We start from the raw sequence: 14,719 nt of genomic DNA on the forward strand, positions 1-14,719 counted from the left end.
TCTGCCATTCTCCCCATGCTTGCTGACCCCGCTGAAAGGCCCCGCTGGGGCCTCTGCATGAGCTGATGTGGGCCTGGGGCAGTGGAGGTAGGGCACATGGCTGGAGAGGGACAGTGACCAGCTGACTCAGGCTAGTCTTTTGCTCTGTTGGGAAGAACTGGATTTCCACATGAAATTCCCCCATCCTTCAATGACTCACCACTGCTCACAAGATAAAGCCCAACCTTCCCAGCCACCCTGGCAGACCCTGCCTGCAGCAGTCCCAAGTCAATTTCATGTGCTCGAAACAAGGGTCATTCACCCCTGTGTAAAGGCAGAGAGCAAGGTGCTGGGATCCTGGTTGCCCACACAGTTCAGTCTCACACTGGGCAACTAGCTGGCACTAAAACCCAGTGGCCCAGGAGTCCCCAGGAGCTTTTTCCCTCTTACCTCACACACGGAGATCCCGACTTGGGCTTCATTGACTGGCTCGAGCAATGGTAAAGGGTGTCCATGATCCCTGATGTCACCACTCCATTCATGTGCCCCTCTGCTTATACTCGGCCTAGCCAGACCCCACGGTCCTGGAGCCCCTGCTCAAGTCCACTGCCCAGGCCTACGACTCCATCCTCTCTGCCCTCTGCATGCCTGAGCCCCAAGGGGCAGCTTCCGAGCCGCTCTCTCCATTTGCAGGCCCCCTGGGCATCAGCCCAGCCTCCTTCCTGCTCCTTACCGGATGCATGACCTTTCGCTCTCCCTCAGCCACGTCCTACTCAGTCTTACCTTCACACATGTCATTGCCCACCCCTTACTCAGACGACACCTGCTCAGCCTCTGGGATTCCATGCAGGGGTCATGTGCTGGGGCCCAGGCCTCCCTGGAGGCATCGGCAGCTGCTCCTCCAGTGGCACCTCCTGGCCCAGAGCCCAGCCCCTGACTTGTCTCCCCCTCTTTGCAGCCTTGAGGGCCAGCAGAGGGCGGGACACTGATAAATGTTTAGGGAACAGAGCTTGGTCTCCCCAGGGCAGGAGTTGCCCTAAAGAGGTCACAGGGCCCAAGTCTTTACCTACCTCTGAGAAGAACACAGAAAGAATGACCAGACTGATCCAGTGAATTATGCCGGCAAATTGGAATGCGCTGGAAACTGCAACGAACACAATAATGGGCCAATTTTAGGAGCAAGGAGTTAGGTGCGTTGGTAGACGGCCTTCAGAGCATGGAGGCCGACCTCTGGGAGCCCGGGGCCTGCTCATGTGAACATTTAGATCGGGACAGAATCAGGCCAGAGAACATCAAGGGCAGCTTAAAATGGTGTCTGGGTGGAGGTGGTGGAAGGACGGAGGGCCAGTGGTGCTGTTCCTTCCTCTCAGAGGCCATCTCTGTCTCCCCCATCAGCTGCCTCCCAGAATTCAGCTCAGTCCCATCGGCCTTGGTGGGCTTGGGAGCTATAGCCATTCTCCCAGAAAGGAGCCCTCCAGAGCGGGGCGTATGAAGACTTTCGTGGCTTTCAGAGTAGGGTAGGCAGCTTCAGTCAAGTCTAGATGAGCTTTCAGAAACCCCTACCACAATTCACACCCAAAGCTCCGGTCACTGTTAGTGGGACTCAAGACAAGCTAACTTTGACTATTCATTGTGAAAACTCTGAGTGTAGAGCTGGCCATGTCAACGAGGATGTTTGGGGGATGAGGGTGAAGCCAGGCCCGGTACGGGGCATGTCACCTCCTGAATGGGGAAGCACAAGCAGCCAGGGTCTGCTATCCTTCCAAGTTGCTCCATTCGCCCTCCAGACTCCAGAGTGCAAGTGGGGAGAGCCGTGAGCCCCTGAAAGCTCCCACCCTACCTTCCACCAGACAATCCCTGGAGTGAAGGCGCTCTCTCTGAAAGACCGTTTTAAAATACGGGAGCCATGACCAGCCCCCGAGCCTAAGCAGGGCATAGTTTATCAGGTAGTGAGGTCAAAAGCAGGGTGCTGGGGCCCAGGTAAGGGTCAGGTGGGCTCTGATGGAGAATGGATGGACGGGGATGCTTCCCAGAAGGCAGTCCTGAAAGGGATACCACAGGGCGGTGGGCGGAGCCAAAACAGGGTGCAGGCATGGTGCTGAAAACACACCTATGCTGCCTCTCTCCTGGGCTTGGGCCAGGCCTGCTTAGCATGCAGCCCTAGAGGCTCAAGGAGAATACCCAGGGCCTCGGTGGGGAAGGCTGGCCTGAAAGACAAGAACCCACAGACTCCCCCAAAGCACTGAGATCAGTGAACCCTGGGGGTGGGCAGAAACCTGGTCCTGGAGCATGTCCGGGGTGGCAGGGGGGAGGGGGAGGCTGCAATACCAGGTTCCAGGTGGGAGACCTCAGGGTCCCCTGGCATTGGGCCAACGTGACCCCCTTAGAGGATGAGGCCTGGAGGCACGTGGATTCTTTCCATCCCAGGCCACATGAGGACTGGTGGGAAGTGAGAGTCTGAGGCCTGTGTGACTCTGAAAAGACCTCCAGATGATTCTGAAAACATAAAATTTCTCCCCATTATTTCCCAAATGAATTCCTGTGCCTTTTTTTATGGTTTGCTTTAGAAGAGCAATAAATCTCTGATTGTGCATTTTATGGAATTTAAGATGCCTTTTATGAGCTGCTATTGGATCTCCCACCAAAATCAATCTCCTGGATACTTAATTTTAAGCAAAATTCCAGTGTCGGCCAGGTTCTCAGTTCTATTCAATGCCTTGTCACAACCTGAGCAGCCGAGGGCCCCAAATATAACCTACGACAGGGAAAGAAAGACTCTGTTATGGCCAAGGCCTCATAAAAAGCAGACATATGGATGAGTGGGAGGGAAAGTATACAACATGGTTTAATTGAAGACAGGTTGAGTGTAAAACCAGTGCTGGTCACTTTATGCTGGAAGACCCTTTGATTGGAACCAAGGGGCCACCAGCTGCACAAAACCCAACGAGGCTTATCAGACAAAAGCAATTCTGTACTCCCTGTCATTCTCTCTTAGGGAGCAGGGAAGGCTCACAGGGCGTGGAAGGAGCTCTGATGGACCCTGAAAACAGAGGCTCCAGTAAAAGAACTGAGGGCATTTGAGAAAACAAGTTGAGGACAACTTAATGGGTTTGGAGGTGGCTGGATCTATTGTCCTAGATTTTGCCAATGGCAGAATCTTGGGGGCCAATAATTTCATCTCTTTTTTATTTGCACTTGAATAATCCACTTCCTGAATCGGGGAAATACGGGGATCCAGGAGCTCTACCACAAAACACTCACTCACCCAAAGCCAACGGTGAAGACTCCTGGCTCCCCCCACTGGTGCACTAAAATAGGGGTCTGCAAGGGTCGGGGGCAGGAAGTGCCCCTGCCCCGACGGCCACATTACCACAGGACATCCAGAAGGGCAGAAGAGGTAGCGGGACAAGTCATCGACTGCCATGTGCAGCAGGCTCCCATAAACACAAGACTAGAACGAACACCAAGAGACCTATGGTGGGAAGGAAACTGGCTGGACCACTGAATGGCCTGGTGGCCTGAAGTCCCTTACCTACGGAAAGTCTCTAACTTCTCCAAATGTTAATTCCCTTGCCTATAAGATGAGATAAAATCAGTCATGTCCACCTCACAGGGTTGCTGCTAGGATCGGATGTATGGAAAAGTGCTTTCAAGATGATCACAGACATAAGTAACTCTGCCAACTTACGGCTGCATAAAAATACAAGCAATCCTATCATCACTGTGGATGCTGTTATTATCAGTTACTACAAGGTGATCACTTCCACACACAAGAACTCTCTGTAAGCTACAAAAAAGTCCAACCTGGAAAATTCCAAATGGGAACAATTAAAAAAAAAAAAGTGCACACAGGGGTCCCCAACGTTTTAGATCTCATCAGTTTCTGATCATGGAATGCTGGGGCGGGGGCTCTGGGGAGGCCACATTGGGGAGAAGGGGCAAACGGATACTGGGAATGACGGGGAGAGAAACTGCCAGATTTCCTCCCTGGGCAGTAATCCCCATGAGCCATGGGGCCAGGGGCGTGACAGTGGCATTGGGCGGGCGGGGGGAAGGGGAGGTGGGCAGATGGCACTGCTGGTTGGGGACCCCTGATGGATGCACATTGAATATTGACATCATATGTATTTGCACATGTATCTCTCTTGCTACTCACACTGGAGAAGCTTTATATCTATTAGAAGTTCCAGAGTCAGGAGAATCACCACCAATATTACACAGGCTACCAGGAAACTGTTGAGACTCGCACTGAGCAAAAATACCTGCCACACGGCTGCTCTCTTCCCACAGCACGGCTTCAGCCAGGTAGACCTGTGGGGACAAAAGCAGGAGAAGAGGAGGGGATAGGGGTTGAGATCCCAGCCACTGCCCTGGTCTCAGACTCACCCTCGTCATTCCTCCCGGGCTCTAAATTTCCCAGCAAAATGCAACGTTTTTCAAGAGGCCACTGGGTAGAATCATGAAGAGCAAAACCAACTCATGAGGAGATGGAGCTACAGGCTGACCTGGGCAACTCACAGCATCAGTCCATGTTTCAGTCTCCTCATCATTATAATGGGTGTGAAACCCACATCTCAGAGGCTCCTTGTAATCACTGGAGATCACAAAGATCAGCGGAGAGCCTGGCTAGGTGTAAGAACTGCATGAAAATGAGCTGTTATTATTGTACGTCTGTGTGTGGTCTTGGAGTCTAGCACAGGCTCTGAATTTAGGAAGCCCTCAACTCACCTCTAATAAATGCTCAATAAATTAATGAATTTTCAATGCTTTTCAGCTATACAAACAAAGATTTGAACTAAATCTCTATTTAGTTCAAAGTGGGTTGTATGGAATCCTAGTTCCACAGAATGTTGATGGCTGTTACTTGATAATTTCTATGGTTGGACATGTTTTGGAAAATTGGGGTCAAAGTCAAGTGGCTATTTTTCTAAGCAGGACATTTCAGTGCCCTTAATATGTTATTATGCATCATCATGCTCAAAAGGGATCAGAGTATCAGTGCTTTCCAAACTCGCTGGATCACAGCAACGTCTTGTTGCCGAGCATCTGGTGGGACAAGTGCTTCATGGACAATCTTTTGGGAAACCCCAACAGGTGGAGACGAAGCCACCAAGGGTGGGATTTTTCCCGAGTAGGACTGGAAGTGGGAAGGAGGGGCAGAACCTCAGAGCTGGGTAGGTCCTTCAGGGCATTTGATGGACACCCCTCAGGAACACAAGATCCTGGGGGCGCCTGGGTGGCTCAGTCGTTAAGCATCTGCCTTCGGCTCAGGTCATGATCTCAGGGTTCTGGGTTCGAGCCCCGCTTTGGGCTTCCTGCTGGGCAGGAAGCCTGCTTCTCCCTCTCCCACTTCCTCTGTTTGTGTTCCCTCTCTTGCTATGTATCTCTCTGTCAAATAAATAAATAAAATCTTTAAAAAAAAATCATATTAGGAACACAAGATCCTGGGAAACAGGGGTGCCTCTAGGGGGATGGGGGAGCTCAGGCCAAACCTCACTGCCTTGTTGAGGAAGAATCAGGCATCCTGAAGGAGACGAGGTAGCACTAGGCAGGGAACCCTCACTTCTGGCTCCACTTTCAGACACCCAGGACTATGTGTGAAGGTATCTCTGCATTCTGGGCCTCAGTCTCCCACTTATAAAACTCCTTAACTCCTACTGAAAGTTAAATGAGGGAATGTATCTGACCTATAAAGCACCATGTTGCTGAAATGGGTTGATGAGGACGTTGATGTTGTTATCGATGGCCAAACACTTGGCTGTCCCCCTCCTCTCCATCCAGAGGGAGCATCTGCTGAAGGGGGTCAGCATCCCCCCCCCACCCCTCAGGGATCCCAAGGGTGTCACTGGAAGAGGGAATTCTGAGATGCTCCCTTCTCTGCAAAGGAATACTGTGAGTGCTTTGAGGCGGAGTTTCTTCCTCACGATCCATCTAGGGAAAGCTTGAAGGAGCCCCCAGCTGTTGGACGGTGGTACAAAGACCCCAAACTGACATCATATAGAGCTCAGGAGGGTTGCCAGAGAAAATACAGAACATCCAGTTAAATCTCAGATAAACAATGAACAATTTTCTAGTACAAGTACATCCCAAACACTGCGTAGGATATAGTTACACTAAAAAAGTATTCATTGTTTATCTGAAATTCAAGTGAAACTGGGTGTCCTGTTCAGAGCAGAGGGGTGTGGAGGGGGTCTGGTGAGAGCGGCTGTGATTTCATCAGAGGGACGCATGAGAACCCTGAGTTACAGGTAGAAGCCAAAGCCAGGGAAGGGAAGGCCAGCAAAGAAGGACGAGGGTGCTGAGGCCTCCACCTCACAGCCCAGAGGCCCGGAGGCCCGGAGAAGCCTGAGGCTGCGGCTCACAGGTGCCCCAGGAGTGCGTTGCTTTTGCATATGAAAGACCCTGTGAAGCCTGAGATCTCTTTGGCCTTCATGACCCAGCTGATTTCTCCCCATCCATCTGCCCACCTCACCTACCTGCCCTTTTCCTTTTCCCAGTGTGATATTCCTGCCCCAACTTCCCAGTGGCCCTATTTTAATCCTTCACCCCTTCACACCTCTCTCGTGCCAGCCTGCAGCGGCCTCAGCACTTCCCTCCTGCCCTCCTGTCAACCCCTCCCGATCACTCAGCACCGCAAGCACCGCGCTTGCCACTCCCAAACGAGACTCCACTCCAATTCCACCTCGGAAACCCAGTCCCATTATTGGTGGCCCCGAAAACTGATGTCATTTCATTGTCATCTGGAAGGTGAGGCAAGCACGTTCTGCAATTATAATTAAAAAGGGGAGCTGTGAAGGCCATGTACCTGGGCTGTGTCACCCCGAGCAGCCCGCAGGAAGACTTTTGGCACATTCAATGCAAGGAGCTGGGGTATCTGTTCGCCTTGGTGCCTTGTGCACCCCAGGAGAATGGATGCGCCCCTCAGAGTCTGCTCCTTCTACCTTCAACAAGGTCCCTGGGTGGCTCAGTCGGTTGGGCGTCTGCCTTCGGCTCAGGTCATGATCCCAGGGTCCTGGGACTGAGCCCTGCGGTAGGCTCCCTGCTCAGCGGAGAGTCTGCTTCTCTCCCCCTCTCCTTCTGTATGTGCTCTCTCTCGCTCTCTCTCACTCTTTCTCAAATAAAATCTTAAAAAAAAAAAAAGAAAGAAAGAAAGAAGAGGATGAAACAAAACATTTGTTTCTCTACAAACAGAAGACTCTGATCTTGATTGTCCTGCTTCCATGGGAGGGAAAAGTCATTTTACGTTGCTGCTTAAAACACTGAAATGGTTATTTTTATTTTCTTGTTTGGTTAGAAAAACTTCCTAACCAGACCAGGGGTTGGTTATTGGGAAGCTGTAGGTACAAAGTGGGGCAGCTGAGACTGGGGACTCGTGGCCAGGTAAAGAGCAGGTGTCTGGAGTCTGCCCGCGGTGGGCCACAGCGCTCCTCGGCTTCGGGGAGGAGCCAGGTAGGGGACCAGGCATGCGGCAGGGGAAAGCCTGGAAGTCAAAGGAATGCCAGGTACCCACCAGGTGCTAGGGAGGCACTGTGATCAGGCCGCAACCTTTAGGCAGTTTACATCTGAGTGGGTGAGGGAGTCAAACAACAAACATAACACATTTGTAGATTATGTGGTGTACTACAGGTGGTAAGTACTTGGGGAGGGGGGAGGTGATGGGGCATCAAGGGTGACCTTTTAAATAAGGTGATCAGGATAGGCCACACTGAGAAAGTGACATTTGAGAAAGAGTTGGAGGGAGTGCAGCCTGGCATATCTGGGGACGTGGTAGAATGTACACTAGATAGCGACTATTCATGGTAAAATTCTGCTCAGGCCGAAGAACATCCAACAGAATAAACACGAGAAGAACAGGAGCCAGGAGTTGGGCTGGGAGGAGAGAGGGCTTTCCCCTTCAGTGCCAAGTGCATTTTGCCAAACCCCACCAAGGGCTGATGCTGCAGGCATTTCTACGGCCCTGGGCACAACTGCAAAGTTCCCAAGGAACCCCCAAGGCAGCGGCCAAACAGGGCCTGTGCCCACCACACTTGTCCTGTTCTTCCATCTGCGCCAGCCCAACTGCCCCTCATGCCTGCATGACTTTGCTTTCAACTACCAGCCCTCAACCAGACCCACTGGGGAGTGACCTCAGGCAGCCCCCATTCTGCACAAGGTCAAGAGGTTCTATTTGCATCCTGGTAGATGTGGACCCCAGGGCAACATACGTGGGGGTGGACTGAACTGAAGCAGATGGAGGGACAGAGCGTCTGAAGAGGCTCAGTTGCCCTGGGGCTGGAAATCTGCAGTCTGCATTGTGGTTAGTGGTTCTTTACGGGGGCTGCATCCTTGGACCACCAAGAGAGCTTTTAAAAGTTCCAGTGCCCAGGCCACACACCAGACCATTTCAACCACAACTTGTAGGGTAGGAACCAGGCCTCAGTATTTTTTTGTCTTCTTAGGTGATTCCAGTGTGTGGCTGAGATTAAGAACCCATGTCCTAGGTCCTTGACGCCAAGTGGTCTCCATGGACCAGCAGCATAGGCATCATCTGGGACCTGGTTAGAAATGTAGAATTGGGGGCTTGCTCTGTGCCCACTGAGTAAGAGTCTGCATTTCAGTGAGATGGCAAGTGATTTGGGGGAGAACTGCTCTGTGAGAGGTGGCAGGGATTTCGGGAGATGGGTGGAGCATGGCAAAGGGGGTCTGGGAGCAAGAGCTATGAGCCAGTGGAGGCAAGCAGGTGCCGGCCCAGCCAGTGGGGGAGTGAAGAGGCAGGCAGGCCCACTGGGCAGCCCCCCCACACACTCAGGGACACTCCCTGAGACTGAGTGCATGCCTTTGTGGGGGTGTCAAGGGCTTCCTCAGCCAGAGACATGAGGCTGAAGTCAGAATCCAAGCAGACTCTTGGCTTCTAGCTCCTTGAAGAGCAGGACCATGGACCCCAAGGCTCCAGGACAGAGGTTGGGCTGAAGCAGCAGACTTTCTGGCTGAGGGACTGTTTGGAAATCCCAAGCTGCTAATAAAATTCCTGTGAAATTCAAATAACTCAGACATTCCTAAGAGACTGTGTTTTAGCAGAAAAATAGAATGTGTCCAGTTTCAAAATATCCCTGAGTGGTTAAATAATGACTCAAGGAGCTTAATGGGCCAGAAGGGAAATCAGCATTGACTTGTTAATTAGAGAAGACACTTCCTTCAGCATCCAGACTGATCAAGGCCCGGGAGCTGGTTCTCAGGATGGTGTTATCCCTGGAATTGCCACCAGAGGGGAGGCGTCTATCAATTTCATAGCTTGCTACAGCGACAGCAGAGGGGCCCGCTCCAGGAGGCAGGCTTGGGCTGCCAAAGTCTGTAAATATCAACAGCCAGATGGCATCCCCTGGCAGGTAGGCAGGTGTTCTGCTGCGAGGTTCTACTAGTTCCCGAGGCCTCAGAGAAATCCTGGGGCGGGAGTGGGGGTGCTGGGTACCTTTACTGCTTCTGCTTTATATTCTTAGGTGTCTTGATAAAGGTTTGAAAGAATAACTTCTAGAAAATTAGGATGAACTTTGGCAAGTTTCCGATGTATCTTTCGTGTGAGGTAAGGCTGCGGGAGTGGCCCGGAAGCAGGCAGCTCCAGGTCACTGCTCCATCAGGCAGCATTCCCAAGCTTGGCACTGAAATAGCCCCTTTCTGAAAGGTGAAGCAGAAGCATGCCGTGCGAGGATAGCAGAGGCTGTTTGCTCCCGTGGCCTCTCCCGCCCCGGCAATCCATGAAGCAGTCGGGCCACTGTGGCTGCCAGGCTGGCATGGCTGGGAACATGCATGATAGGGGAAGGGGGCGGTGGCGAGAGTCTGCGTAATGTGGGGCCCTTCAAGTTGTCCGAAAAGGTGCTCACAGGCAGTGGAGAGTCATGGTGTCCCGGGAGGTGGCAGCAGATGACAGAAAAGCTTATTTCCCTGTAGGCAGCCAGACCAGATGGCCCTGTCAGTCCTACATTGTGATTTTCATCCATCAAGTCCCCTAGGAAAGGAGCTGGGGGAGCGGGTGGAGGGAGTCAGAAGCCTGTCTGGTAGTGGGGGCCGGAATGAAGTCCTGAGCACTGGGATTCCCTACCTGCCCCTAATGTGGACCTCAGGAGGCACTGCCAAACCAGAGCCTCAGAATCCTGCTGGGTCGCAGAGCTCTCTAACGGGACAAAAACTGTGGCCCTGTGCCTAAAAAATGCAGAAAACCACAACACTGGGCATCACATTCTAAGGGGTGCATGGACCTTTCGAATCTCATTGAGGGATCATCGAAGGACACCTGGGCTCCAGGTTCAAACTCCAGGACTGGGCAGTGTGAGACCCCTCCTAGCCCCAAGGGCTCCAATTCTGTGATGCTTAACACGCGTGGCCTGGATGCTGCAGACATGGTGGTGGTGTCAAGGGTCAACAGAACAGCCCAGGGCCCCACTCTACGGCATTTGTTCCTGGTGATTAAAACACTGTCAGAGAAAGCCATGAGGTGGACTTTAGTCCAACTTCTGGCATCGACCTAGGCTTTATTTTTATTGATTTAATAAACACTTACACAGCATTTACTATGAAACAGGAGTTTTCCAAGCACTTTACAAATGTTAACTCATCTAGTTGTTTTAGAAGACAATTCCTTCAATTTTTTTCTTTGTTAACGAATGGTGGGGAAAGCCAGACTTTTCCATCAGTTGGGTTTGGGTGGCAACTGGAGTCTCCAAGTCACAGTCTCACAACTGACTGAACTCTGAGTGTAATCTTTGAGTCTTAATTTCCTAATCTCCAAAATAGGAGTAAGTATTATCTACCTTTGCAGGGTTGTTGTTCTAAAATATTGAAAATAACATATGGAAAGCACATAACAGTGCTTACTTCATGTCTACTATACGTATCTACTATGATGATGATTTAGGTATGTGGGCATTAGGAAAGGGATTAATTAATCTAAACATCAACATTCATTCCATTCCAGGCATGGTTATTACGTGCCCCCTAAATGCCAGGCACTGTATTAGGTGGTGAGCACATGATAGTGGACAGGGCCTTTATCCTCACAGAGCCTGAAGCCTTGTAAAATGAATTCTGACTAAGCGGTGAGCTCCTAGTCCTAGGCCACTCTGAAAAGCAAAACAAATAAAGGGAGAAAAGCAGGAGAGGGAAATGAGCCTACATGCATAGGAGTTCTTCAAAGAGACAAATATCCACTTGTGACAACCATCAACCCAATGCCCACAGGGACACCCTTTTGCTAAATATCTGAAAGGGTCGGTGGGGTTCCTTTCTGTCCCAGGGAGAACCAGAACAACAGGAAAAGCGCTGTCAGGCATCCTCTTTGTTCCTGCACCCAATTCCAGGAGGCAGGCCACAGGAGTGCACTCAGACCCAGAAATACGAGCACATAAATCCATGTCACGTAACAGGAACTCTCAGGTTGGAGGTGAGAGATGACCTCCCGGCTGTCTGGGGAACTAAAGAAATTGGTTTCCATACTGGCAGCTTCAGTTCTGCAATCAGAGCTAAAGGTTAGCCTCACTGCCTTGGGGAAGAGAGCAGGAGGAGGGCTGCGTGCAGCGGGGGTCAGGGAGTCTGACACTTGCTTGTCCCAGAATCTCAGGTTTCTTGCATCCTGGGAAATGCCAACTCTGGGAAAGACAGCAGGGTGTGGCGGTATGAGCTCGGGGCTGGGAGCTAGGAGCTGTCACCTACCATGGTGAGGCACAAAACCCCCCTCTGGGGACACAAAGGCAGACAGACACCACAGATTGGCTGCTCCTACTTGGGGGGGGACCCAGGGCATTGTTCACGCGCATCTGAGGGGCCACATCTGACCTGTTAGGGACTGGGGTGCTGCTGGGCAGTGGCTCTAAGGCGCCCTCCCACCTCAGGAGTCCTCAATTCGCAGAACTGGCCACAAGTCTGAAAACCCCCTTTGCCAGGCTTTGCAGCAGGGATGTGTGGATTAGGCCAGCTTCCTCACCTACTGTTTTCCACTTCTCTGTCGTCTGGCAAACCCTGAGGCAGCTACACTCCCCCTTCTTCTATTTGGCCAAAGTGTGGATTCCAGGTGCCTCCACAGGTGACTGAGGACCCCCAAACACCATGAATTCAGCCCACATGCAACGGGGGACTTGTCCTCGGGCTTACACTTTCCTCCGCCATTCTAGGCAGCAGTCACGCACCCCGCGAAGGTGGTCAGAGGCGCTCTGCCGCCATCTAGTGGTAGCCTGCGGCCGTACACCCGGCACCGGCGCATCAGTGTGGCCGGAAGGTTTATTTTGTTGAGAAAGAATAAATCTGTGAATTTATTGCCTTCTTAATCGAAGAAAAATCTTTGAGATTCTTGGACTACAGAGAAGAAGCTAACCTGTGCTTACCGGGAATTTTTTTAAATCTTAATTAAACCTTTATTGCCTGTTTGGGGCATCAAGGAGCTTTCTGGAAGCCTTAGCCTATTGAAAATACAGAGTCCCAGGTCCAGCCAGTACGCCAGAGGAAGAAGAGGCGTTTTATTATAGACAGATCTTACTGACATCAAGAAAATGGATTAATGAAGCTCCTTTTGAACGTTTTTCTCCTTGGGGGAAAAACACAAAAGACTCTGCCAGCCAAGTGTAGATACAGAACTTTTAGATGCACTTGCAAGGTCATGGCAGGGATGCACCTGCCTTTTAACTCTGAGCCCCAAAAGGCTTTTCCTCCTCCCTCTTTTTTAAAAAAGATTTTATTGGGTGCCTGGGTGGCTCAGTCGGTTAAGCGACTGCCTTCGGCTCAGGTCATGATCCTGGAGTCCCGGGATCGAGTCCCACGTCGGGCTCCCTGCTCGGCGGGGAGTCTGCCTCTCTCTCTGACCCTCCCCCCTCTCATGCTCTCTATCTCATTCTCTCTCTCTCAAATAAATAAATAATAAACTCTTTTTTAAAAAAAAAAAAAAAGGGCGCCTGGGTGGCTCAGTCGTTAAGTGTCTGCCTTCAGCTCAGGTCATGATCCTGGAGTCCCTGGATCGAGTCCCACATCGGGCTCCCTGCTCAGCGGGGAGTCTGCTTCTCCCTCTGACCCTCCCCCCTCTCATGCTCTCTCTCTCATTCTCTCTCTCAAATAAATAAATAAAAAATCTTAAAAAAAAATTAATTAAAAAAAATAAAAATAAAAAAGATTTTATTTATTTGAGAGAGAGCGAGAGAGAGCGAGCATGAGTTGGGGGAGGAACAGAGGGAGGAGAAGCAGACTCCCCAGTGAGCAAGGAGTCCGATGCAGGACTCCATCCCGGGACCCCGGGATCATGACCTGAGCCGAAGGCAGACGCCCAACTGACTGAGCCACCCAGGTGCCCCAGGCTTTTCCTTCTTCTAGGTGAAGTTGGCATGTTCTGAGGCAAATCTAATTTATTTTTTCTAGGATGACTTTGTGAATGGGTGTGGAATTAGCAGGGATGCTCAGGGGTGGGCCAGCCACAGACCACAGCCTTGCATTCTGGGGCATGAGAAACCTGGTCCTGGGGTGGCTGGGTGGCTCAATCAGTTAAGCGTCTGCCTTCGGCTCGGGTCATGATCCTGCAGTCCTGGGATCGAGCCCCATGTTGGGCTCCCTGCTCAGTGGGGAGTCTGCTTCTCCCTTTCTGCTCTCTAATAAATAAAATCTTAAAAAAAGAAACCTGGTCTCTCCCTGTGGCTCATCCTTGACCCCAGAGAAGTCGGGGACCAGCCCCTAATTCTCCCCAAACAGAACTGGCTTCCCCTTCTCTTCATCCTTATCTTAACACAGTCCTATCCATTCACTCACTCACTCATTCATCCAACTCATTCCTTCTTTCCATCAACACTCTCTCTGTTCCAGGCTCAAAGGATCTGATCCTTGCCCCGAGGGAGCACATGGTCCACTACTGGAAGTAGACTGGTGAGCAGGCCAGTAAAGCCCAGTGTCACGAGTGCTGAGATAAAGGGAGACAAAGGGCTAGGGGTATACAGAACCCTGGGGCCCTGCCCTGGGTGGGATGGGGGCACAGAAGACTTCCTGGAGGAGGTGGTCCTTGAGCTAGACAGTATAGGGAGAAAGGACAGTATTTTGGGCTTTGGTTTAGTATGTTCCTCCCCTTCCCCTTCCTTGCCTCCAGCCTCTGTTTGCTGGCATATCTAAAATTAGTTTAGTCCTTATTTAAAGATGTTGCTATATTGGACCTTTTTTTTTTTTTTTTTCAGCCTGACAGCTAAAAAGCCATTCCTGTGCTATTATGTCTTCTTCCTCTGACTGTGAAGTTCTGACAGAAATGTGCCATTGGCGTCATCTTTAAGTAGTAACATCCCTTTCTGTCTACCCATCCTTCCTCCAAGCTTCTGTTTTCCAGGGGGCTAGCCCTGATCTCTCAGGTCCGACATTTTAGAACCCTAAAATATAAATAATTCCAAAAAGCTGAATGCCTTTCATTTCTTACTTTATTTTTATATTTTTGACAAAGACTATCCCACCACATCTCATGACCCTTTCTGACCTTCTTTCCACCAAAAATACGGGGAGCACTATTTCTCTCTGTGGCCACAGAATCTCCTCTGTAAAAGGGGGTGAATGACTCTTGCCTTATACTGCCTTTCTCAACACATTCTATCACCATCATCACCCTGGGGTGGAGACCTTGGGCTTCTCTGAATTTCCTCTTTTGTGGCCTCTTGTCTAGCCCAACACTGTTGGCAGCAGAACAGAGAGATGGAAGGAATCTGGTCCTTTAGCCTCTGGACCAACCTTGACGCTGCCTAACTCTGTGCTCCATGTT

At 51.0% G+C, this 14,719-nt stretch overlaps 1 protein-coding gene across 1 annotated transcript in view; it reads right to left on the reverse strand.

The window, feature by feature from the left end:
* TMEM266 (transmembrane protein 266) overlaps positions 1-14,719 on the reverse strand; it is a 123,071-nt gene that overhangs the window by 46,474 nt on the left and 61,878 nt on the right. Inside the window, exons 4-5 of the mRNA XM_021693959.1 lie at positions 4,136-4,290; positions 1,050-1,123 (exon numbers count right to left, since the gene is read on the reverse strand). Of these exons, the coding sequence (XP_021549634.1) occupies positions 1,050-1,123; positions 4,136-4,290 (229 nt within the window). The remainder of the gene's footprint in view (positions 1-1,049; positions 1,124-4,135; positions 4,291-14,719) is intronic.

This window comes from Neomonachus schauinslandi, chromosome 9, assembly GCF_002201575.2.
Source record: "Neomonachus schauinslandi chromosome 9, ASM220157v2, whole genome shotgun sequence".
Taxonomy (NCBI): domain Eukaryota; kingdom Metazoa; phylum Chordata; class Mammalia; order Carnivora; family Phocidae; genus Neomonachus; species Neomonachus schauinslandi.